General features: G+C 51.0%; 7 protein-coding genes across 9 annotated transcripts; 3 read left to right on the top strand and 4 right to left on the bottom strand.

Moving 5' to 3' along the window:
* Positions 1 to 224: 224 nt before the first annotated feature.
* On the bottom strand, positions 225 to 1,951 carry PV09_05040 (uncharacterized protein; the record flags this gene model as incomplete). The annotated part of the gene is made up of 1 exon (XM_016358501.1): positions 225 to 1,951. One exon carries the CDS (start codon positions 1,949 to 1,951, stop codon positions 245 to 247), a length of 1,707 nt encoding a protein of 568 aa, XP_016213602.1. The 3' UTR covers positions 225 to 244.
* Positions 1,952 to 4,002: 2,051 nt separating this feature from the next.
* On the bottom strand, positions 4,003 to 5,711 carry PV09_05039. 2 transcript variants are annotated; one of them, XM_016358500.1, is made up of 3 exons: positions 5,593 to 5,711; positions 5,150 to 5,536; positions 4,003 to 5,068 (listed from the first exon to the last, which is right to left on the bottom strand). In XM_016358500.1, exons 2-3 carry the CDS (start codon positions 5,237 to 5,239, stop codon positions 4,319 to 4,321), a joined length of 840 nt encoding a protein of 279 aa, XP_016213601.1. In that variant the 5' UTR covers positions 5,240 to 5,536; positions 5,593 to 5,711; the 3' UTR covers positions 4,003 to 4,318. The 2 variants fall into 2 exon arrangements, with proteins under 2 accessions (XP_016213601.1, XP_016213600.1); XM_016358499.1 differs by having other exon boundaries at positions 5,150 to 5,711.
* A 270-nt stretch (positions 5,712 to 5,981) lies between these two features.
* On the top strand, positions 5,982 to 9,860 carry PV09_05038 (uncharacterized protein). The gene is made up of 2 exons (XM_016358498.1): positions 5,982 to 6,418; positions 6,546 to 9,860. The coding sequence occupies exons 1-2, from the start codon at positions 6,388 to 6,390 to the stop codon at positions 9,650 to 9,652; spliced, it is 3,138 nt and encodes a 1,045-aa protein (XP_016213599.1). The 5' UTR covers positions 5,982 to 6,387; the 3' UTR covers positions 9,653 to 9,860.
* On the bottom strand, positions 9,844 to 12,528 carry PV09_05037. Of its 2 annotated transcripts, XM_016358497.1 has the most exons (4): positions 12,154 to 12,528; positions 11,962 to 12,076; positions 11,467 to 11,916; positions 9,844 to 11,415 (listed from the first exon to the last, which is right to left on the bottom strand). In XM_016358497.1, exons 2-4 carry the CDS (start codon positions 12,008 to 12,010, stop codon positions 10,310 to 10,312), a joined length of 1,605 nt encoding a protein of 534 aa, XP_016213598.1. In that variant the 5' UTR covers positions 12,011 to 12,076; positions 12,154 to 12,528; the 3' UTR covers positions 9,844 to 10,309. The 2 variants fall into 2 exon arrangements, with proteins under 2 accessions (XP_016213598.1, XP_016213597.1); XM_016358496.1 differs by having other exon boundaries at positions 11,962 to 12,528.
* A 1,521-nt stretch (positions 12,529 to 14,049) lies between these two features.
* Positions 14,050 to 15,439, top strand: PV09_05036 (uncharacterized protein; the record flags this gene model as incomplete). Its single annotated transcript, XM_016358495.1, has 2 exons — positions 14,050 to 14,114; positions 14,260 to 15,439. The coding sequence occupies 2 exons, from the start codon at positions 14,050 to 14,052 to the stop codon at positions 15,437 to 15,439; spliced, it is 1,245 nt and encodes a 414-aa protein (XP_016213596.1).
* A 1,017-nt stretch (positions 15,440 to 16,456) lies between these two features.
* PV09_05035 (uncharacterized protein) lies at positions 16,457 to 18,664 on the bottom strand. Its single transcript, XM_016358494.1, has 2 exons — positions 17,875 to 18,664; positions 16,457 to 17,824 (listed from the first exon to the last, which is right to left on the bottom strand). Exons 1-2 carry the CDS (start codon positions 18,492 to 18,494, stop codon positions 16,813 to 16,815), a joined length of 1,632 nt encoding a protein of 543 aa, XP_016213595.1. The 5' UTR covers positions 18,495 to 18,664; the 3' UTR covers positions 16,457 to 16,812.
* A 4,047-nt stretch (positions 18,665 to 22,711) lies between these two features.
* PV09_05034 (uncharacterized protein) lies at positions 22,712 to 24,448 on the top strand. The gene has a single exon (XM_016358493.1). The coding sequence runs from the start codon at positions 23,179 to 23,181 to the stop codon at positions 24,037 to 24,039; it is 861 nt and encodes a 286-aa protein (XP_016213594.1). The 5' UTR covers positions 22,712 to 23,178; the 3' UTR covers positions 24,040 to 24,448.
* Positions 24,449 to 24,494: the final 46 nt, after the last annotated feature.

Genomic DNA, 24,494 nt, shown 5'->3' with positions numbered 1-24,494 from the left:
TTTGACCCAGTGTCAGGATGGAAACGGTTCAAACTTGAGAGATAACTCTCTCATAAGAAGAATAGTAAGGAGGGACAGGCAAGATAAGAAAGTTGTCATGGTGAGTTACCACGTGTAAAACAGAAACGGTCAGCATTTTTGAACGAAGCAAAGAATCTTTTCCAGCAATGGTCCCCCCCCCCCCCCCCCCCCCCCCCCCCCCCCCGCGCCAAGGCAGCGTTGCTCTTGCTCTCAACTTCTCTCATCACATCGTGAGTTGTGGCACGTGGCTGCTGATCCAATCGTACGAATCGGAGCGGAAGTTGTCCGGGATGAATTGCAGGTAGCTTGAGAAGAGATTCAGCAGCTGGTTCGACTCCCGCCATTGGGGCCAGTGTGGCGCACTGTTGTTCGAGTTGGGATCTAGGTCGGTAATGAAGGACAAGTAGTATGAGTGCATAGTGTGGGTTGCGTAGTCGTACGGAACACTCCATACGATGTGGAAAATGTCGCTTCCATGGACCGTTCCGAGAATTGGAAGGCCGTAAAAGTACGAAGACATGTAAGACCACGCCGGTAAGCCGGGCACGGCCGCCTCTCTGATGTGGAGGAAGTATCGTCGGCTGAGGGTGAAGGCGAGATCACCCAAGATGGCCGCGAGACGCTTGAACTGGGGGTACCAGTTGTTCAGCAGACCAGTGCGAAAAGGCGAGCCGTCCTCCGTGATTGTTTGATATGTTCCGACAAAGGTCTCCATGTCCTGCAACGTTGCGTGGTGGAAGAAATACTGTCCCAAGTAGTCGGCAACCTGATCCGTAGTTGTGATGTTGAATTGCATGAGTGCCCAGAGCGTACCCTCGTCTTCCTCGTCACCAATGATGATCGGCACTTTTGCAAATTTTCCTTCCTGGACTAAGAGATCTGGAGACTTTGTCATGACCTTTCCGTCCGGCCGTGGCAGAAATCGAAGGGCGATGGACTGATAGCCGGTAAAGGTTGGTATGTCCGTTGTGGCCCAGAGTAGTGTCTGATAGTCCGCTTCACGAAGGCACTGAAGAGTGTCTGGTGCACCCGAGCATTGTGCCTTCTCGACAATGTGATCATACACCCATTGAGCCTTCTCGCAATCGAGGGGGTCCGCAGGCACAACGCTACCCGAGTTCATGATACCCGCTCGGAAAAGGGGCTTTCCGTTGTAAGTGTTGTCGCCATCGTAAAGAATCAAATGATCGAACACAGAGATCGACCCCGCCGATTCGCCCCAGATAGTGACCTTTTCCGGGTCACCGCCGAAGGCTTCGATGTTATCCGCAACCCATTTCATCCCTTGTCGCTGATCGAGTAGGCCAAGATTGCCAACTCCGGCGGCGAGAACCTCCTTGCCGGCCAAAAAACCAAAACCTCCGACTCGATACTCCACGGCCACGAAAATGATGGGTTTGCCCTGCGCGACGGAGTCCGCCACGAATGGGACGCCTTCGCTTGGCATGGTGAAGCCCATTTCAAACCCTCCTCCGTGCATCCAGAACAAGACTGGCAATTTAGCAGACGGGTCGATGCCTGCCGGTCGATATACGTTGAGATACAGGCAGTCTTCATTTATGTTTCCGACCTTTTGGAACAATGGCGTGTTGATGAGAACCCCAAGGGCTGCCTGAGGTAAGCCATCTGCAAAGTTTGTGTCGACAAGGTTTTGAGGACAGGTAGGTCCCAGCCCGATGGCATTAATAGTGCCTAATGACTTATCTTGGTCAAGCGGTTGTGGAGGATTGTATCGCAACGGTCCCACCGGCGGCTTTGCAAAAGGAATCCCCTGAAACTGATCAACGGTTCCTATTTGGAGCCCAACAATTGTCGCATCCGGCGATGGAATCACGACCGTCGGACTTCCTTGACGCTTGACAGTCCCGTCGGCCGGGAGACTCAAAGCGAGGGAAAGGAAATGGCCTAAGATCAGAAGACTACTTTTCATGACGACAGTAGCAGGTAACAAGCAGTGAAATTGTGAATGAATTCGAAAGCAATTTCACGTAGCATCTACGATGTCTTTTATGTCCCCCAACCGATGTCTCTCCTGCTTGACAGTACCAGGATGAGACTATCATTGACTTCACAAACAGGCCAATACCCTAGATCTCGTCAAAACATGTTTAACTCTGTGACATCTGATCAACAACAACAACAAGAACATGGTCGGTAGGACGGTCGAGGCCAAATGCTGATTCAAGCAGCGCAGTGTGCCCGGATTCCATGAACAATCCTGGAACTCGCTAGAACATCCCCTACTCCATTTTACTCGCCTTCCGTCAATCCCGCAGAGCAGAGCCGCCAAGACCCTCGATCTAGTGGACCACATCCGAGAAGCCTTGCTCGCAAATGCCTTCTTTTAGTTCGCGTGCGGCGCTCCTGGGCTAGAATTGCGGGGGACGAAAAACAGCGCCGTTCAGCAGTTAGGCGTTGATTTGTAAAGATGGAAGTCTCGTTCGTGATCGAATTCGACAGCAAAAGCAAGGAGTTTCAATCATTCCTGCCCATCAAGGAATGTATTTGCAGCAATGAGCGCCATATCCTAGGTCAACTACCAAGCCCCGGTTTCCTTCTTGTTGACCACCTTTCGAGAAAAGATCAAAATTGCGTATGGTTATTCGTGGGCATATCGAAGCCGTTTCGTGAGACTATACGCGCTGAGCACGGCTTGAGACCTAGAACGAGCTAAAAGAACAAATGTGTCACCGCGGAGATCCCGAACGAGTACTGACTACTATCGTCAGTGCTCCATTCGCGAATTCCGTTAGGGCATTTCAGCTCTGAGCGTTGGTTTTTTTCTCTTTGTGGTTCGTCATGGTGTGGATAAAGTGCCATATCTTTCTTTGGGATTTGATCCGTGTGTGCATGTAAGCTTCAGCCTAGTGGCAACAATCTAAACAAGCTGATGGTGCATGGATTCAATTGTACAACTGCGGGAGGACAGACATCGACATCAGATGGCACGGAGATGCCCTAAGCCGGAAATCTTGAGAGCCATGCTGCGCATGAGACCTGGGGAATGGGTGTAGGCGTAAATCTGAAGTTCTATGACAGTAGCCAAGTCCTCCTGGATCTATCGTGGCTTGAACCACGCATGGATCATCCCCAGATGCCAAGACTGGGGCATTCAAGGGCTCTGAGCTGGACACGGACGCTTCGGTAGGATTTAGGGAAGCTCGCCAATTTCCCCACAGAACTGAAATCCTTTGATCGGACGAGATCCGACAAGACAACATAAGCTTCTGAAGACTCGAGTGTTGATAATCAGCAGCAACATTCGGATCTGCTCAAAACCTGAGGGCTGAACAAGGTCAACCTGTTCATTAGATCAGAACGTGCCGCAACCAAACATAGAGCTTGGTTTACCCGATATACTTTGCTTGCATGCCAGCTGCATACCCGAATAAGTCGAGTTGTTGTAGAATTAAACGCTTTAAGACAAGATCGGGGGGATCGAGAATCCTCCTCGACCACGTTGTTTGATGAGTTGCGCATGGTATCTTTACCTTGAGCACACTGATGTGGAATGGCGCTCAGATGCTCATCGCCAGCACGAACTGACGAGAAGAGGAGAATTGCCGAGGGAATCAGAAGTTCTAGCAGAATGTATGGTCACGCTTCGTCGAACAGACCATATGATCGGAAAGGCCCGGGGAGTTCGTTACGACGGGAAAAAAAAACGAGCACGCATATTATCGACAAAAGGAAATTTGCCTATGAAACCTTGTTCAGAAAATAGGGCATGTTGTTCCAATTCAATTCAAGAGTGGATCACGCGTTTCATTCGCTTAGGAGAGATTCAAGTTCGACGCTCGAATTTCGGATCGAAGAGTCGTGCAATTTAGAAAATGTCCAGATCATGTCATAATTGCATGTATCTAGTGCAGGCTGGCATGTGTTCACCTCTGGTCCCATGTCATGGCACGCCCAGCTCTCTTCTGAGACCAGAAAAGTCTACGGAATACGTACAGAGACAATGGAGCAGAACGAGCAGACTTTAAATGGCCGGCGAGAAGACAACGTTGCTTTTCAGATTCAATGTCACGAGGTTCTACATGACCTTGTGCAGTGTATACCATTCAAAATAGCTTCTTCTGCATCATACACAGGGATTAAATTACAATGGATTTAATTTCTTGGCTCCTAAACTCCGTTGTCGCTCATTGCAATGCCGAAGTGAAATCATCTCACAACCCACAAAACAGGCGCACGTAGAGGGGGAATTGTTTCTTCGCAGTGTAACATTTGACCAAACCAAGTTCCGAAGAGAAGCAAGCACAATGATAGTAATGTCTTTCGCTTCTTGAAAAATTCATCGTCGTGCCTGTGACATCTCAGCGCCATTTGGTCTCTGAGCTCTGGTGCCTCCACCGCCTCCGCCAAACCAGCCCTTGCTTCCGCTGCGCTCAGGTCTTGAACCGCCTCGGCGCTCTTCCTTCTGCCTTGCCGGCTGAGGCTGCGCAACCGGAGCAGTTGGGCCACCGTACGGTCTCTGGTCCTCATATCTGGGCAGACCCGCGTCATCATCGTCGTCAATATCTTCGTACACGGTTGCAGGAGCGGGAGGGATGTACGGCCTGCTTGCCCTCTTCGCTTCATCCCTCTCCCGCTTCTCCTGCGCCACGAGCTCCCTTGGCTTGTACTTCTTGTCGAGGTGCTCCTCGAGGATCCTGCAGTTCTTTGAGTTGGCCTTGATGCTCGCGTCGAGAAGGTCACCGACAAAGGGCACAATGCCGACAATGAAATCGATAAAAACCCAGAACAGCATCTGGATGAGGACCGATTGGGGGAGGCCTCCCTCGATCTTGTTGCATTTGCGGACGGTGTTCAAGGCAAGGGCTCCGTCGACACCGTCGCCTATGGCAGGGATAAGGCCGATCACACTGGAGACACCAAAACGGATGCCGAAGAGGGAGAAGAGAGAGCAGTCGAGCCTGTACGCTGTCTTGCGAACTCGGGCAAGGACGTTGGCGTCATGTTCGGGGATATAGGCTGGGATTTGCTTCTTCATCTTCTTCTTGCGCCCGGAGCGTGGATCGATGCGGTACTCGTAGTACGGGTCCTGTAAGAGGAGGGGTGCCGTTAGTCTTGCTCTCTGGGTCTAGTCGTGTATTTGTTGGAGGAGTAGGCGAGGAGCACATACATAGGGGCCAGCTGGGTCTTTGTTCTTGTAGTCTTTCAACTGCTTCGAGAGCATTTTCTTCGCTGCATATTTCGCGACTGCCTGCGTCATCTTTGCTCTGTGTCGGCCTTGCTCTTCTTCGTGTGTATGTTGATAGTGGATCTGCTGATGCGCGGTGCCAATGGTACTCTGTTGCCGCTGGGGGTTTGCAAACGTGTTTAAGCCAAAGGCGCAGAGGGTGGATTATATAGCGCGCTTTAGGTGACGACCTCGTCGCAAAGAAAAAAAAAAGCAAACGAAAGGAAGCGGAGCCTGAAACAGGCGACTTAGCAAAGAAGAGGCAATGTCGAGGAGAGGAAACTGCTTGGCGAGAGTGTCGTCCTGGTGATTGGAAGTCCAGCGATACTCCTGAGACGAATTTAGCGCCGCCGTTAAACGATCAAACGAAGAATGATCATTCGAACCGCTCAAAATAGATTTTTCTGAGAACAGAAGAGACAAGAGCGGAGAGCAGGAATCAAGCGAGAGCAGGCAGGCTTTGGCTCTTAAAACAGGGCGTTGCGGTGAAGGGTGGGAACTCGCCGTGTTTCCTTGATTCTGCGTTCTCAGGACGTCGCATCCGCCAGCGACTCAGCGACGTCACCAGCGAGCGACAAAAGGCCTTGACGCGTACGCGCCACACAGGCCATTCCATTTACGGGGCTGAACTAGCCGTTTCTGGAGTCGCCGCGCATTGAAGCCATGCCGTCCTCAGCTTCGGTTGTCGCCGATCTGTGGCTGTGCGCTGCGACCGATTCCGTCGCGCAGTCTTTGTTGTCCCCACCACGGCCGGGCCACATGCGAGCTGCCATGTACCACGTTGAGCTTGGGCGACAACGCAAACTTACCACTTCGGCCCTATGCTTGCATACAACACGGGGCACCACTGCAACAAACACACGTCTCCGTCGCTAAATCCGCACAACTGCCTTCACAACCACCACCACCAACGCTCACAACCCCCGGCCACCACATTCTAGATTGGAGGTTGTGGCCCTCGCTTCTGATAATCATCGCCGAATACTTCTTTTCAGTAACTTGGCGCCTCGTTCCATCCGGCATTCGACCCGTAGGCGCTGGTTACACGGAGCTCGGTGTGGTGCCCGACCTCTCCCCGGGCAACCGTCGCTGTTCTACCAGAGCAGCTGTGCCTTGGAGCTTCCACAACTAGCCGTCCGAACGAAGGTGCTAGACTATGCGCAGATCGGCCCGTCATCATCATGGCAGAGACGAAGATGCAGCTAGTTGACTGTACGTTTAATTTGCACACAAAAACAAGCGTGAGCTGCCAGATCGTACCTGTACCACTTCTACATGCTGGATCAAGGTGCTCGCTGTTGCTATATATGTAGAAGCTGACGCCGGAACAACATCGTAGGGCTTGATGATCTCTGTGTTCGCTTCATTATTAACCTCCCCCACGAAGAACTTACCTCTGTCGAGCGCATCTGCTTCCAGATCGAAGAAGCACAATGGTTCTACGAAGACTTCATCCGGGCACAGGACCCGCAACTGCCGCAGATGAACCTTCGTCGCTTCTGCGAACTCATCTTCCAGCATTGTCCGCTGCTTGCCCCGTTCCAGGCCTCAGCCGCGCTATCATATGCAGAGTTCCTAGCCTACAAGACACGAGTTCCTGTGCGAGGAGCGATCTTGCTTAACTCAGACATGACCGCAGTTGTGCTGGTCAAAGGCTGGAACAAGAAGGCCAAGTGGAGCTTTCCCAGAGGCAAAATCAACAAGGAGGAGAAGGACCTGGATTGTGCGATTCGGGAGGTATACGAAGAGACTGGGTATGATGTGCGGGAAGCTGGACTCGTGGCCGAAAACGAAGCCGATATCAAGTTCATTGACATGTCCCTCAGAGAGCAGCAAATGCGGCTATATGTCTTTAGAGACGTGCCCATGGATACTCGTTTTGAGCCAAAAACGAGAAAGGAGATTAGCAAGATCGGTTGGTTCAAGGTCTCGGATCTTGCCGCAACAGGGAGTCAAAAACATAACTCTGGTGGACAAGGTCAGCAGCCATCTGGCACAAACGTATCTCAGGATGGGCTTAAGAGCTCGCAATTCTATATGGTGGCGCCCTTCATCCGCCCACTCAAACATTGGATAAAGCAACAGCGGAAGTTAGACGCTCAAAACGGAAGAAAGACGCAAAAAGTTATTACCGAAGAGTCCGAGGCCGAGGGCCTGCAAGCTCCTAACCCAACAACGTACGACGACGGTATGATGACCACGGACGCTGAAGACGAGACGCACTTTCAGAAATTGTTGTCTGGCTTACAAGCTGGATCACAACGCCCGTCTGTTTCTCAGTCGGAACCCGGACCGGCAGCAGCGAGCACGGCGGATTTGTCAGCGCAGTTGAAGGCCATGTTGAGTGTTGGTGGACCAGCCGCACCCCCGGCGCAACAACAGCTAGATAGCAATCCCTTGATGAGTATGTTGCGTAGCAAGCCTCAGGTAGGAGGCATGCCTCCGCATACGCCTTTGGAACAAATCACTTCTACGCCTCCACAGGCAAATACGCCACATCATCATCACTCGCATCCGCCACAACATTTGGAGGTGTCTCACGGACCCCCTCCACCCTTTCCTATATCACCTCCGCAAATGCACCATGGACCTCCGCCTCCAATACCCCAAGGCCCTCCGGGTCCGTGGCCTGGCCAATCGTCTGAACCTTTTCATGCGCAACTCCGCCAATTGCATCCTTCTCATTATACAGGACATCGCCAGCCTGGTCCTCCACCGCCGCAGCATGAGCACCAGCGTACACTTTTTGGTACAAACATACCAGCGCCTCCTCCTCCAACGCAAGTGTCGAACCCTCTTCAAACAGGAGATCCGGCCTTCAGATCGCAGCACTTCCCGCAATATAACCATGCGCCTGCTTCGCTGCCAATTCCCAAACCAGCGCCAGAAAAACTCTCCACTCACGCCATGAATCTGCTTAGCGCGTTCAAGAGCCCTACTGCAACAACTGTCCAACCTGTACAACCCCAGACACATGGAAGCTTACCCGAGCTGGCGACAGAGCAACCCTCAAACCTGGTGCTTCCAACAGAGCGCGTAACTCGTGCTGGTGCCGTACTACCCACATCCTCGCAAGAGCAAAACCAGCAGCGTTCTCCAGAAATGGAAATCCACCAACCACAAGCCCAACGCTCCCGCAACGCACACCAAGAATCTCTCCTTAGCCTTTTCAAGAAAGCCGAGATACCAGCTCAACCTCCATCTCAGGCTTTGCAACCTCCCCCTCGGGACATTGTCCACGGTAGAGATGCCGAACCTGTCGAACTAGCTGCACAGCCGAGTCCTCACATGTCCCGCGAAGTCGTGACGAAACCAGTGCAGCATAAACTTAGTATGCGACGTCTGCCTCAAGTCAATACGACTGTCGCAGCAACTACTTCTGCAGACGAGCACTCCTCGAAAACACCACAATTAACTTCAGCAACGGTTTCGGGTCCACTAAACGCACCAGACTTCGAGACTGTGAAGAAGAGCCAGCCTGTCCGGCCCGTGGAACTCGGCAATGGCATTCTGTCTCCATCTCCTGGCACAGCCGTTTCCTCACCACCATCTGCAAGTGGTATTGGAATCCGGAGCGGAGCACTGAGGTCTGAGAGCGCCAGCATGAGACAGACCGCTACTCCTCCTGTACCGATACACACAGTCTCGCAAAATGTTGTTATGGAGGCACCGAGGCCTTTTCATCCTACCACTATTTTGCGGAGGTCGGCAAAGGATATCGCTGAGATGGCTCGAGCTGAAGAAGACAATCCGCAGATGTCCGTCCTGCAGCCGCAACACCACGCACCGGCTTCTGCGCCGCAACAAGCTATTCCACAGCCCGTCGGTCAAGTTCCACAACAGCAGTCTCAACCTCGCTCACAGATCCCAGCTTTCGATCGGAGGGACAGCAGCAGTCTTGCACAAAAGAATGCTCTTCTGAACTTATTCAGAGAAACTAGTGAGCGAGCAAAGCCCGATGTGGCACCTGCTCAACGATCGCCCGCAGAATTTCCAGGCTCGTTACCAGTCAGCGGCTTTCCATCAGGCCACGGTCGCACGAGCGGTATCGGCTCACCTGTGTCGCCAATTCCTATGCATCTCCCTCATCGACAGAACACAGCGGAGGCGCAGTACTCACATCAGCCATCGCTGGAGCCTACCCCACGTTCTTCACGTATCAGCAGCCTAAACTCCATGCCGAACGAGGTATCAACTCTCCCATCGTATGCTGTAGGTGCAGCGCTTGGAACGCCCTTGGTGGGCGGGGTTACTTCTGCTCCACAGAGCAAGCCTACACCTCCCGTCAAGCGCGGAAGCATTGCCAGTGAGCAGGGCGGCAGCGGAACGCAGAGTCCAATCACTCCCGTGGAGAAGAACTTTCTTCTAGGTTATCTGCAGGGCGTTGTCACGAAGGAGAAGGAGAATAATGCGCGGGCGAATAGACAAGGCGGCTTGCAACGGTGAATGGGTGTCGATATGACATGAGGGACGAAATGGGTGAATTTCATGGAGGAAAAGGTCGACGGATATGATACCCGAAACGCTTTTCCTCTTGGAAGGGTGAGTGAGAGGTACAGATATGTATATCATACTGTATTATCGAGTTTTGTTTCAATGCAAAATATGAAGTTCATTGTGATTCTATGGCCATTAAAGCCTTGGCATCCTTCCGGATTAAACTGGTCAGAATGGCGTCCATAACTATCTTTCAGCTCAAAGTATCGCGTACTCTAGAAGATTAAGCAATCCGCAGACTGAGCAATGACGGTAGTGGCGAACTACAAGAACTTTTATCACGGACTTGTTCAATTTTAAGCATTAAGAGGTTGTGTTGTTCAAGACTATCTAACAAGGAGCGTGTAGAATCGCATGTCGATCCTTATAAGTTAACTAGCTCGCAAGCTAGACTTTGGCGCAGGTTTTGCCGGTGTTCAGATGGATATTTATGCCCAATGAATGGCAGCTGTTAGCTCATGCCTACAGTGGGCGAAGAGCGATTAAAAATTACTTTGGGCGAACATTAAACAGCTAGATCTTTGGCGGAAGGGGGCTCCTCGTGGCGGCCCGGACCACGACGAACAGGTAACAAACGCTTGGTGTTCGGACACGGGACGTCTCTGCCTAGGACATCCACGCCGCCAAGAGGACCGGAATCAATGCGTAGAGAAGCTGGGTCACGGAGAGGGCGGTTCTTGTGCCGTAGGACACAGTGACCGTCACCGTTGAGAGAGTCACCGTTTGTGTCAGCGTGAATGTGACGTCTGTCACGTTGCTTGCTGCCGTGGTGCTTGCTGATGAGGTGCTCGTGCTGAACGGACTAGACTGCGTGTTCGGCGAGGTGCCTTGCGAGGTCGATGTTTCCTGAGTTGTGGCAACTCCCGTCGCCGCTGGCGAAATGGTGCTGCTGGCCTCTACACTGGATATCGAAATTCCGCTTATTGATCCCGTAGTTGGAGACGTCGATTCGCTGAAGGCGCTAGATGCAGCAGGTGAAGCACTCGCAGCAGGAGTATTTCTCGTGGTCGCACTACTTGGAGTCCTGGTTGACTCAACAGATGAAGGCTGTGTTATTGATGCCAAAGCTGGAGGTGGTGTAGGGGAAATATCACCATCGCCATTGGAAGAAGCAGTCATAGTGTTCAAACTTGGCTTGTTTAAATAAATTACGGCGCTGTTTACAGTGGAAGCAATTGTCCTCGTAACCGTGGATAAAATTTGTTCGGCATCTACATCTGGTGTATCACAGGACTTTGCTGGAACTCCACTGAGCTGCGACACCACAGTTGGAATAGTGTCTAGGAATGAAAGCAGTCCGTCCTGTGCTGGAGTGGGCGTTGTTGGGACAGCATCGGTTGGCCAAATCAGCTCAACAAAATTGGTCGAGGAAGTCCCAATATCGAGAGTCTTGAACATAAGCTCGCCACAGCCATAAATTGTTGGATTGGGTTCCAAGTAGCCAAGTTCAAAGCTGGTATAAAAAAGGTATGTCGTCGGTGACGTGAGGACGACGTTTTGGTAAATCCATGTGCTTTCAGTTGTCTCGATGCATGAATTGGGGCATACTGCAGGATAGATTGTCTGAGTAGAGTAAATGGTGTTGCTTCCAGAGTATGTCGTATAAATTTCATACGTCGTGGCGTAGACTGTCGATGTAACGTAGACCGTGGGGAATGTCAGAACCTCCGCGTATAGATTTATCTTGCAGAACTGGCAGTCAGGAGTTGTGGCTTCAAGAAAATCAGCAAGAATATAAGGTCAAAGTTGATGTCGTAGCTTACTGGTCACTGTTGTGGGCGGTAGAGTATCGATTTCGACTATAGTGGTGCTAATGAAAACAGTAACGGCCGGCTCTGTAGTGAGAGAGGTGACTGTATCAGTTGCGGTGTAATAGAAAGTTTCGTAATCTATCATAGTTGAGGAAATCTCAACTGTAACTGTGTTGACGTCCGTTTCCGTCGAGAGTACTGGGTATGGTATTGAAGTTGTTGCCATTTCCGTGTATGTAAAAGAAAGTGTAGTTGGACTTGTTTTCGTTTCTGTGTACGAGACGGTGGTTTGGCTTGTTGTTGTTTCTATACTGGTGTAGAAAATAGAAGTCGTTTGAGTTACTTCGTACCATACCCAGGACGTCACTGTCGTGTGCGAGGAGGATATGTAGGTAGGACTCGAGGTTGTGTAGCAAGCAGTGGTAGTTTTCCAGCCTCCTTGTAAATCCTCTCCGCCTCCGCCTGCTAAGAGTTAGAAAAGCTCTGGAATCGAGGTAGAGTACAAACCAGCAAGAGCAAGGCCAGCGCAAACTATCAAAACCAAAAGATGCGCCATGCGGTCAGATGGGACTCTGCTCTGCAAAAAAGAGGAAAATTCCCGTTTTTATCAAAGATCAATGTGCTGTGTTTGGAAGATATACATAAGCGTGATTAGCTAGGCCAGTTTAGCAGTCAACTTAAGTAGGATTTTTCGCTCACATTACGGAGCAGTGTTCCCCGTTATAGCTAGGTAGAGTTCCAACCTTGTGGCATTTTTGGAGGCTTGACATGCGGCTTCGCTTAGGTTGCGAAATCATATCCCTCTATTGTGAGATCGACCACTCAACGCTGGAAATGTGGTTCGGCAATAATGCTCACAGGATAGCGAGGCTGATTGAACGATGCTGTATCCGGCGACGCCAAGACAAGAGTTGGGCGTCAGATTGGATGCTCGGCTGAGCTCTGTGCAGAACTCGGAGACTCGACATGCAATAGCTTTCATGCATCTTTCTTCTAAGGAGGCTTTGGTTCGTCAGCTTGAGCACTTGGATCTTCTGCTGCATACCCTGTTCGAATGAAAGAGTGGTAGCAAAGTATGTTACAGCGCGCACGGTTCGTTGCCAAAGAACAGCGATGGTTTGCCTGAATCGTCGAGCTATGCTAAATGCGGCCGTGCTTGAAAAGGCGCAGAGAGCCACTACAGGGCATCGGCCAGGAAATACTGATAAATATGCTGAGGGTCTCGCTGCAGTCCTCTAGATTTGACTGCTTTAGGCGTTCTTCTGTTGAAATCCCTTCTCTTTCTGCATGCAGCCCTTAACTTGGGGGCCACAGCCTACTTGTGATGAGAAGATCATGGCCGTAAGTACAATTGAGGAAGAAGCCTGGTCTTGTCACCAAGTGCAAAGTATCTTCGAACAGAGATTGGCTCCTAGAAGTGCAACTAAATTACCATTCATTGGGCAACCTTTGAAGATCTGTGTTCAACCCACCGATATGGCTTTGCGGACATCACGACTTAGGCCGGAAGAATTGTCCAATTCCGGCGAATTGCATGGGTTTGGGCGGAAGAAATTGGAAGAGCATATTGCATAAAGCGTGCTTCTAAAAGAGCTATCATGCGTTATCAAGGTCCTAACCTTCCCTCAACATGGAGCATGCATGTTCTATTCTAGTGCTTTCATTCTATTCGGCAAGTTCGTGACTCCTTGTAAGTCGACAGCTGAGAGGATGCAGAACTCCCAGCCTTGTTGAAGGCAGGAAACCTCCATCCTCAGATCGATGAATTTCATACAGTTCAGAGGAAATATAAACACTCTCCTCCGGCAAATACATCATGATATGGTTCAAGAGAGCTAACAACATTAACAACGCTATTGAGGTCGCAAGAAAAAGTGGCCAAGGCGAATGGGGTAACTTTGACGGTGAATGGTGAGCAGTTTCGAGGCTGAATACTTTTTCTCATTCGTTTACATTTTCCTTTCACTCTCTGCAGAGAAACAAGCGGCTTGTCACTCCATGCTCGCCGTACTTGAAGATCTCGTGCTGATTACCACCCTTCTTAGGACTACATTCAAACTTTCTGTCGGTGGAGATGAGATCACTGGTCAGAATTTCAACTTCGTGCCGTCAACATCATCTTCTAGCACATGGCTGCCAACTCCGGGCGAATGTAACGAGACAAATCTGGTGCAGCTGATATCTCAGCCAAGCGTCCAGGCATGTGCGATCGCCTGCGGAGTTGGTGTTTTTCAATCTAGTCAGAGTCTCGGATACACGCTTCAGGGCGGTCAGAACCTTTATTTAAGTTATGTTGATCTGGGCATACACATAGTAGTCAGCGACATATTAGGACCAGATTACGACATCAGTGGCCCATCTTCCCTAGATCGCCTTTATTTACAAGATGCTGCTTCTGGCAACTATCTCAGTGTTAATTCGAAAAGCTCAATAATTGGCCTCTCAAGTTGGCAGTATCTCTTGCCCACTTTTGGTTTAGGATTCAATCAATGGACCCTAGGAAATAAAACCGGTGATTCGTTTCTTCAAACTTTAGCTGACGAGGGAAAAATTTCCAGCCGAAGTTGGGGATATACAGCCGGTGCATCATACAGTATGTCACTTTCTTCTTTTTATCCCGCTTGTCACATCAAGAGTGCCATTGTACAGGCACTCGGATCGTAAGTCGAGGACGGCTGTGTACAGCTAAATTTAGGGCATAATTTTGGCACTAGCTGACTGAATTGAGCTTGGATATTTTTCTGTTTATCTATTTTGTCCCACTTTGTGATTAGAAGCTGATAATTCAGAAAATTACCATGGCAGTCTTGTGCTAGGCGGATTCGACGAGGCTCGGATACAACCAAACACCACCGCGAAATTTGGAATGCCGGTCGGCAGTGACGAGACGGAATTAGCACTGACAGTTCAAAAAATAGCAGTTGTTGGAACCAACGGAAATTCCAGTATTTACGAAGATGCTTTCGATGCAATACTCGAATCGGCAGTTCCCTACCTCTTCCTTCCTCTTATGCTTTGCAACTGGTTCGAAAATTTGTTCAACCTTACCTACGATGCCTATAGGGACATATACACTATCGATCCAACAGTCGCGGACGCGAACTACAATAAAATACAGAGCATTACGTTCGGATTAGGCAATCAGACTGGACAAACAATGACTAACATCAGCTTCAACGACTATAGAGCTTTTAGTCCTTTGGCGAGCTGGACGTGGAATCTTGATAGTGGTCAACGTATCTTTCCGATAAAAAGAATGCCCAACAACTCCAAAACAGCCGTGTTGGGACGAGCATTCTTTCAAGAAGCCTACGTCAGCGTCCATTATCCATATAATGGCAGTGGGACATTCACCGTATCACAAGTCGCATATCCAACACCGGAGACAACCCGTATCATCCCTATCGTAGATGGGGCACGATCTAGTAATCCTATCGGTCTCAGCACCGGGAAAATCGCAGCTATTGCTGTCGGAGCGTTTGTAGGAGTTGTCCTCATTTTTCTCCTTTACTGGTTCTTCTTCCTCAGGAAACGAATTGTGCGCAAGAAGAAAGAAATACAGTCACTGGAGATGCCGAATCGTGCTGACGAGGCTGCCGAGCGTCCTCCTGTGGATCGTTGCTACACAGCGAGCAGCATAGTGTCTGATCGAACTATAGCTGCCTCCGAAGTGGATGGCACATCTCGTCCCAGGCACTCTCGCCAGCCGTCGGAGCTTTCTGCCGACTCCGAAGTTCAACGGGCAGAGAATAAGCTGGGGCCACTGCACGAAGAACCGGATAAAAGCGACGCTGCTCAGTTGGAGAGGTACGCGGCAATGGCGCGAGAAAGGCAAGGGCAAAGACAAGAAATGGAGGCATCGTCGGATTGGTTCCATCCTGATCCGCCAAATGCACGCACACCGACTTCTCCGTCCGAGCTCTATTCCACTCCTGAACTGCCCGCGTCTCCCGTCTCGCCCGATCTCATGTCGACGCACTCATAGGGGTCGACTGGCTATCCTTTTCAGACGACGTAGTTCGTAAATAGTTAGGGTTGGGTTCTATTGGAGGCTATGAGGAAGGAACGGTCATGTCACAACCCTCTCTGTCCTTCCAATTCCTTATTTCATCTTTCTTGTTCTTGTACTTGTTTGCTGCGAAGCTTTGTTAGGGTTCTGCTCGAAGCCAGCCGCTCGTTTGGACCTCTCTCAAGTGAAAACGATGAGGTATCAGAGGTAATTTATTCTAAACTTGATCCCCTTTTATGTACTTCGAACAAATACACGAAGCTATATCTTCCTAATTCGACATATGATCAGAAGACTTCATGGGTTCACGTCGTTCTTTCAAGCCTTTGGTACAGTGCCTGGCCCCCAAAGTCTTAAGACGCAAAGGGGGATCGCAACCCGGAACAAGGCTTCAGGGCGTATCGTTCTGGCCAACTCGGCGGGCTTCCAAACAGGCTTCCCGCCTCGAGATCGAAATTGATCACGTAGACCTTTTTCTATCAAGCGAACACTATTTCAGCGATCAAAGGCTCATCAAATGTCTAACAGTGACACCCCAAACGTGTAAGCTACCTAATTTCCTGCCATCTCCGTCGCCTCGCTGCGCGTCCAGCAGTTCCGCCCACACCACGTCCGCCTTGGCGACTGCCGTTTTGTCCCAGTCCCGCCCCGACACGCCCGTTCCTCAAATAGACGAGCAAGGCGTCCCGCGAGCACGTAGCCCGCGAGGCAGCGACGAAACCCGAATGCAATTCGACAGTTTCTCAACGTGATGGTCTTGCCCGTCGTTCGACACGCAAAAGCGATCCTGGTAGAAATGTTTTGGAACTCCTTTTGTTGGCGGGGATGTAATGTACGCAGATTCGTGCTAGGGACTTTGCGAACGTACTCTGGTCGTTGCCTGGGGCCGTCGGTGAAAGATAGTGCTCCAAATGTCGGCAAGACGGAAGAAAGACCGGTCATCGGGACTTTCGCATCGACCACTGTTCAAAAGAAGCAACTGTATATGTTGTTGGGAAAGAGCCAAAAATTCGTTCTATTTTTTCTCGATTCAGGTTAAATCAGTCTACGGGGCAATAGCGTCCGCCAGCGAGGCCACTTGGAACGACATATGCAAGTCATTTTTCTTTCCTTGACCCTCGATAAAAACGATCTCCAAAATACAGAGAAAAAAAAGAAAGAAAGAAATGGGGTATAAGCCTAGCCTGCTGTGACCTAAACCCAACCAACCCGTGTTCATGTTTTTTTTTTCGTTCATCGTGATGGAAAAAGAAAAAGATCTGCCTTTGCCCAAAATAAGAGTGAATATACAACTTAATGGCCTGGCGATCCTCTTTCCTGACATACTTGACGATCCTCAAATCCGGAGTTCATTTCTCGTGGTCCCCGTTTAGCTGCTTCTCAGCCTCTCGCATCTCTTGCTGCCTCTTTGAAAAAGCCTCCAACTTGCTCACGTCCTTTGTGGCAACATAATAATTGCCCCCCTGATCCGTCCAACTCACGCTTCCGCTGAAGTACTCCTTTTTCAAGTTCGATATCAGCAGGTTTCTTGGGTCCTGCAGGTTCCTCTCCCGGATTTGCCAGTTCTCCGGCAGAAAGCTGCGGAGCGACACGATCTTGCACCCGTCTTTCAGGTCCAAAAACTTCATAGTCAAAGCTCCGTTCAACGCAGGTGTGAATGCCTGGTTGTTGACCAAAATGACGTCTGCGCGGCGAAGCACCTCGTCGATTTCGAGGGACTGAAGAAAATCGCCCTGCAGAACGGTGGCCTTTCCTGGCTTGAGCGCCCATCGTTTGCACCGAGGTACAAACTCGGCAACCTGTTTGGCGGCGAGACCAGAAGGATTTGGCATGCGTTCGATTCCCCATGACTCACAGCCAATTTCGAGCGCGGCTTGGAGAACGACGTTGCCGACGCCCGAGCCCAGGTCTACGAAGACTTGGTCGCTACGTAGATTCGTATCGAGGAATATTTGGTGTACGAAGCGTGGAAGAAGTTCGCCGTAGACATCATCTGTGCCGTTTTCGTATTGCTTAAGGATGCTGACCTGCGGAGAGACTGTGCGGGCGTAGACTTGTGATAGTATGCGTTCAACGAGCGAAAGAGGCAGATTGTGTCTCGTTCGCAAGAAATTTGGTATCGTGTCGTCATTGACGGACTTCGTGATGAAAGCGTTGAAATCCTCAAGTGCGGCGAGGAACTGCGGTCCCGATCTCTCACGGTAGGCCTTGCGGAAGCGACGTGGGTAACCGGTGATCTCGTCGGTCAGAAACTCGGCTTGTTTCTCTGGAAAGTATTCTCTGCATATCTGCACGATGCTCTCGATGATATCTTCGACAGGGTTGTAGTCGGCGGGATCGGTGGGCAAGACCAACTGAAACCTAAATCTTGTCAGAAATGCGCGAAGATTGAAAGGCAAACTGTGACTTACCGTTCTTTTTTACACTTGCTTGGATACTGCAATTCAGCGATGGCAGCCTTGCCGTCATCCTCGCCGGTGGCGGACATGTATTTTTGATACTCCTTGAACTTGCCCACCGTCAAGTCATGGCCGTGAATCGACTTCTCTTCCTCTTGCAGCTCTCCGTCTGATTTCAGCGCATCGTCGTCTAGAACAACTCTCTTCATGTCCGGTTCAACGGTGCCAGTCCGCGGCGTTGGGCGCATGCGCTTCCTCGAACCATCAGCGGCCTCATCGCCGCTACTCTCCTCCTCGCTGCTTGAACCGAAATCTGGCGTCGCCGATGGGTCTGGGGCCTTCCTCTTATGACTTCCACTCGACCTTCGCGAAGGACTTAGCGAGGGACTTGGACTTGCGGTCTTTGAATCCTGCCGCCTCTTCACGCTGAGGAGGCCACTGGCGGGTGCGCTTCCCGCTCTTCTAACCGCATCTTTCACTTTGACGACCCCGTTCTTCGCAGAACTGCTCGTCTGGGTCGGCAGAGGGCGTCGCTGCACGTTTCCGCTCGGCGCGGGTTGGTCTGTGGGTCGCGCGACGCTGACTTTGCGGATGACTACCGGTTTGACCGGCTTCTTGACATTTCCGAACATGACGCCGCCTAGCAAAGAGGCGTAAACGTTGATAATTTAGATGTGGGGTGGCGGCAAAATGAGAATGCGGGCGCGCGTTCTGGCGTTACGTACGCGCCAGTCTGCCGTTCAAAACGACATTTAAAGGCACGAAGAAGGAAGGGAAAAGGTCAGGCGTCGCGCCGTGACCGTGAGATCTAGTCGGGGTCAGCGAGGGAGAACTCGCGTGCATTTCGTAGTGAGTGGACCCACTTCGGACAGGCAGCCCTCGTCAGCCCTGTGTGCCAAGACCGCGATCTGCTGCAAGGCACCAAGACCGACGACGCAGAAACCGGTCGAGCGACCAAGATTATCGATCATCCGTGAGACGTCTAGCAACGCATATTCGAAAGTTCGCTGCGGAACTTGCTACGTAAACCTCTGCCGACTGCCATGTGCCAATTGGACTGAGCCTTAGTCTCGGACAATTACAACGTGCAGACTCTGGCAGGTTCGAGAAAACGCATCATAGATCGTGATAGCTATAGGCAATGGATGGACGAAAGCTTGTATTGGGATGACTGACGCGATTCACCATATGTGAAGAAGCACCAAGTCGCTCAGATCAGTCCCAAGCCAGCGACATTGCAAAGAATACAATCGACGATTGGTCTGAAACCATGAGATACTGAGTTTGCTTGACACTCTGACTTAAAATCGATTTAGTTCCCGTAGCATAAATATTCGTTTTGACTAGGTGAAAAGCGCTGTGAGGCATGAGCCTTACGCTGTTTTATTCAAAGGCTTTCTCCTGCCAAGTATAGCCTCTTTGACGAGCTGGTCTAGTCTCCCTCGGCTCTTTTCCAGACTAGATACAATTCGGTCGGCAGCAACTACGTGTTTTTAGCGGAATGCCAGCGAGGAGAGATTGTCAGAGACGTAAGAGCGGCACACGGTTGGCGGATCACTGTCTCATTGGGGCGTTCACTCAGGATTGTCTCCATAGTTTGCAAAGTCCAATATGGGTTCGGGCAAGTGCTATCTTGTCACCCTATTTTAGTTCTTGATTTTTTCCACACCCGATTTACAAGCGTTGAAACTTTCGATTCTTCGCCCTTCAGATCTTCAGGACTAACCTAAAACTTCTGTTGCTTCAAGGACGAAGTATCAACAGCTTCTCGTCACCGAGAAGAGACGGGTTCGGAAGCGGCGAACAGCAGGTAAATGCTGGAAGATCAACACAATATGGTTAGGGCCATTACTCTTGAGTTGATCTGTCCGACTTCAATTCGACGCTCAATGCTCTCTTTTACTTTCTAGATATGGCTAGGTTTCTCCGTCGGCTGCTTATCAACCGAAGACTCAAATCCAGACACAGGCGCACATGGCTCGCCTTAGCTGGATGTCCGTTTCTTCCGGGGTAAGTATGTACGGCTGCAGCAATTGTTACCTCTGGTGTTATCAAGGCGATGAATGCTGCTCTGTGGATCTTATGCTCACATGCAAATCTGGCTCTGAGAAACCAGGCACTTTATGGCTTGACCACACGTTATTCAGACCAAGGCCGTGAATGAGAAATCTATGCACGTCATAGAAGATTAACACGTGCAATTATGATCTTACTGTCTCCCGAAATCAACAACGAGGTGATCACAATATCACCTCGAGGACGTCTGCCTTTTGAACTTCTCACTTCTATCTAGCAGATGTGCGTGATTAAGGGCGCAGATTTATTGGGCCCCCCTAGCTTCGCCATTTTGGTGACGTCTTCGCAACCGCCCGGTTTCTCCAAGGCTGGAGATCGTACGCGGACCAGCAGCTGGCAGCTGGCAGCTGGCGAGGTTTGTTTGAATGACCAGTGCGAAAGTCCGACGCAGGGGCCGAGTACGGTGACCGCCTTTCGACGGGTAAGTCATATCTTCAGGCCGGGGGGATTTTTGCTTGCTCGAATTTGACTCCAGGACATGACACTGGCTCGTGCTGTCCAAGGCAGAGATGTGTTTCAAAGTTTTTTTTTTCCGCCGGCTTTCTATTTCAGGCGGACCAGATTTTGCTCATGTCATGCAGGACATCTTTACTTTTTCCCACGCGTCATCAGCACAGCTTCAGCCACAATAAAATCGGCAAGTTTTTGCAATGCAGTCTTTCGCCCGATGGGCGAGAAGTGCATGGACGGTATCCTATAGCTTTTGCTCCTTTTGTACTCCGTTGTGGCAGTCATATCCTACTTTAGGCCGCAGTGTTACCGCTATAGTTCATCGCGTGGCTTGATGGCGCTGCCCACATACTTATTCCAAAACAACGGGCGGTGATGCTCAGCCTGATCATGGAAAAACTAGATTCAAAACCTGACATGTCGGCGGCAAAGAGCAGGCAGGACGTTATTCGCCAGCACAGAACCAACGCAATATGAACGTCATCACAATTGAGATTAGACGCATTCAAAATTCTGCCTTGTCGTATTGTTACGCCCAGCTGACATGAAGCAAACTGTAGAAGCACTTTAAGATTTTCTAGCTTCCCCCGTATTGTTTTCACCTTGGCACGACAATAGAACAGAATTTGTCGACTTTGCCGCCGCCGGCGTGAAAAAGAATTAGTGAAGTACGGAGATTTTTCATGGAAGAGGTATGTTCGGCAACCTCCGCGCGGTCAGTGGGTCGAGGAAGCTGAGCGCACAGCTGCAACGGCTGTAAATGGCAGCTCAATGACGGATAATATGGGGGGCTTTCAAAAGGGGGAAGATCGGCCACTCAAGCTCTGGGCAAGATCTTCATACAAGTACTTGTATGACGACCGCATCGCGTTCTCAGCCGAGACGGCACGGTTCTCTCTTCAGCCCGTGGTGGCAATTTCGTGCATTGCGGGTGGGCACTTTTGAAAGGTTTGGGGAGAGCGTGAAGGCTTCGGGGCTTAGTTTTGTTTACAGTGATCCTGCAAAAAGAAGAAAAAATGGCTCATTACGACGCTTCCGCCGAAGCGCATTCAATAGGAACGGCGATGGCTTATTGCCGCCGTGCAGCCTGGTGATACATTCTGTCGGAAGGCAAACGTTCACCTTCCGAATTTTCTTTTTGGTTGGTTGGAGGCTCGAATCTCGTGGTGCACGCGTGCATGCAGAGCTTGAAGTTGCACGTTACCGTCGAAGCAAGCGGCCTAGTTATTGGGCCACGTGCATTTTTGGTACAAGCACCGGCGGTTGCAGGATATGAACCCTACGGAGGTACAGTGCAAGCGAAGACAACTCCTTCGCTGGACATGTGTACCGGCTGCGCTGTTGGCATGGATGGACGTCGAGAAAGAGTTCACACAACGAAGTGGTTCTCCGCGGAAGCGAGCGCGCTAAGCTATCTCGGAGAATATTCTCTAGCCCATATCTAAACATGCTAGATGACTTCTGCTAGATCCGAGGTGGTTGCGCAAAGGAGGGAATGGCCTAATCATGCACGAGGGCATGGGGAGCGAAAAAAGGTCGAAAAGCACTCCCAGGCCATGGCAGTTTGCACAAAGCCAGGCCGGCTATACTGATTCCAGGCTAAGCTGGATCTGCAGGTTCCATTGGATGAGAAAGAGTTGAAAAGCTTGACAAGTCCGCTTGTTTGCTCAGCGTGTCCTTTGACGAAGCCACGAGCGGCACCCGGCACGGTCCTCGCAGCCCAAATCCTTTGACACGGCAAGCAAAGGAACAGAACAACGACAGCAGCAAAGGACGCAAAAAGAAATTCGGCGCAATGGCGAGACAGGCGTTCAACTTCGCCAGGGTGGGCTGCTCCTAATCTTAGAGCCAAACAATGCTGGCAGACGGAAAGAAAAGAAAAGAAAAGAGCACTACCAGCGGCGTTGGCGGCAGTCCAGATCGTCAGCGTGCGGGATCCGGGGACATGGGTCTTAGTTTGTGACCGGAGCACTCCGTAGACACAGCACCAAGGCTGGCCAGACGACCGCTGTGCTCGCTCGCGAGGACTCGTTGGCGGTTTGTCGTGCTGCGCAGGAGTCGCCCAGCTGGTGGAGGTCGTCGCTCTGGCCTCGCGCAGCTGCCGCCTGTGCTGGCCCCGATCAGGCGAGCGTCCTCTGCGCCGGCCAATCGTGGGTCGTCAGCCGGGGCAGGCGCAGGCGCGTCGTCCGTCATGCGACCCACCTCATCTTCTTTCCCCGCACGACCTTCCCCGTACTGGTCTGGCCTGTCGGGTCCTGTCGTGCGCCCACACCTGGCCAATGACAGGCACACTTCAACCTGATTCCGTCCCTCGTCTTTTGCGCAACCTGGACGCGAGCAACCGCCTCAGTGATCACACCCACTCCTGTCCGCTGGTCTCTCCTCTCTCCATTTCTTTCATTGCTGCATCTTTCTTCCCTCCCCTGCCCCACCTGACCCAGCCCGCTTTGATCACGTCGCTGCTCTCTGCCTTGGACGTGGGGTTCCTACGCTCCGCACCCCCCTCCCCCCCCAAGAAGATCCGGCGCTTGATCTGCTTCCCCACGCAGGCTCTGCATTATTAGGAATTCTTACCGCCTCCTGCACTTCTTCTATTCTTTACTGCACGAGCCCAAAACCTTGCTGCACTTCTTGTGGTCAGGGCGTTTCACACGGCTTCCCCGCAATCTCAACTCGATCCCAAGCACTCGCAGCCTTTAGCCATTCTCCTCGATCTGGCCCACTTCTCCCCACGGATGCTTTTTGACGACATGATGTCGACGTAGGGGATCCCCCTTACGAGATACGACCATGTTCTTCTCTTCGTTTAACGAGCCTCTTTCGACTGTCTTCAAGTTCCAATCTGCTCCTGCACCGCAAGGTCCGCTCCGATTCAAGCGAAAATCCCACAGACTGTCGCCTAAGCGATCCCGCCCCGTTGCAGACGTTGATGACCTCCTCTCCGAGTCCAAGAAGAAGCGTAGGCTGCGCCTCTTCTTGATCACCTCGCGCCTCTCTCAGCCCTTCAGCACGCCGGCAACCCACATCGTTGATCCTGGCACGTCCAAGATCGCCGTATGGGCCAAGCAACGCAACCTGACCCAGCAGGTCCTTCGAAAGGCTGCCATCATGAATCGTGTGCGCCGAAAGACGCTGGAGCGGAAGGACTCTGGTGTCTCGGTCGGTGAGGATGAGAAGCGGGAGGTGAGGGAGGCGATGATGAGTGACATGCCAGATGCCAGAACCACGACCAACTGCTTAGGACCCAACGCTATCCTTTCTCCAGAGAACGCGGGCTGTGTTCCTTCTTCGACAAGTACGTGCGTGCTTGGTCTCTCCAATTACGATGCTCTTGACGAGGAGGATGACTGGTTCGAACGCTACCATGGAGAAGAAGAGGGCGACCCAACCTCGTCGGCTCCGACGGAGAAGCAAGGCGCTAAGAAGGAAGAAAAGTCGTACTACAGTGACTGGAGCGCTTCTGCCATCCAGACAAAGAACGATTCTGAGAGCGACTCCGAGGATGATGATCCGTTCCACTTCAACGTGCTTTCATCAGAGCTTGTCAAGGAGAAAAGACCACCCAGCCCTCCTGAAGGTCGCATTCTAGAGCTCATCAAAGAGAAGGAGCGTCAGCGTGAGATTACGGCTGGGTTTTTGCATTTTGGGTAGTTTGGGTTGGTGTCTGGTGCTTCACATTCACCTTCCGTGCGCGTCTCGTTTTCGGTATCCTTCGGAGTTCCTTTTATCCTCTCTTTGTTAAACATTTCCTCGCTCATAAACTGGTAACATAGCATTTGGCGACGGCGAAATCCCTACCAGAGAAAAAAAATTTTTTTTTTCCATGTTTTATTTCCTCGTACGAGCGGCAGAACAAACGCATTTTCATGGTATGACACAAAATGGATATGGACTGGATAGCATCAAAACTGGCGCGGATCGTTGTGAGCTCCAATAGCTAAGAAATATAATGACATGTAATTATCTTTGACTCCAAGGAACGACAGTTTCAAACGGAACATGAAGTGAAGAATTTTTCCAATAGAAGGGTTTTGGAAGGTCGTTGAAATAAAGATAGCAGAAAGATAAGGATGAATCGTTGTTCGGTACCAGATAATGCAAGGCCA

This window comes from Verruconis gallopava (genome assembly GCF_000836295.1).
Source record: "Verruconis gallopava strain CBS 43764 unplaced genomic scaffold supercont1.15, whole genome shotgun sequence".
NCBI lineage: Eukaryota > Fungi > Ascomycota > Dothideomycetes > Venturiales > Sympoventuriaceae > Verruconis > Verruconis gallopava.
Note: the sequence above shows the minus strand (reverse complement) of the source record. Positions and strands in the feature narration are given on the sequence as shown.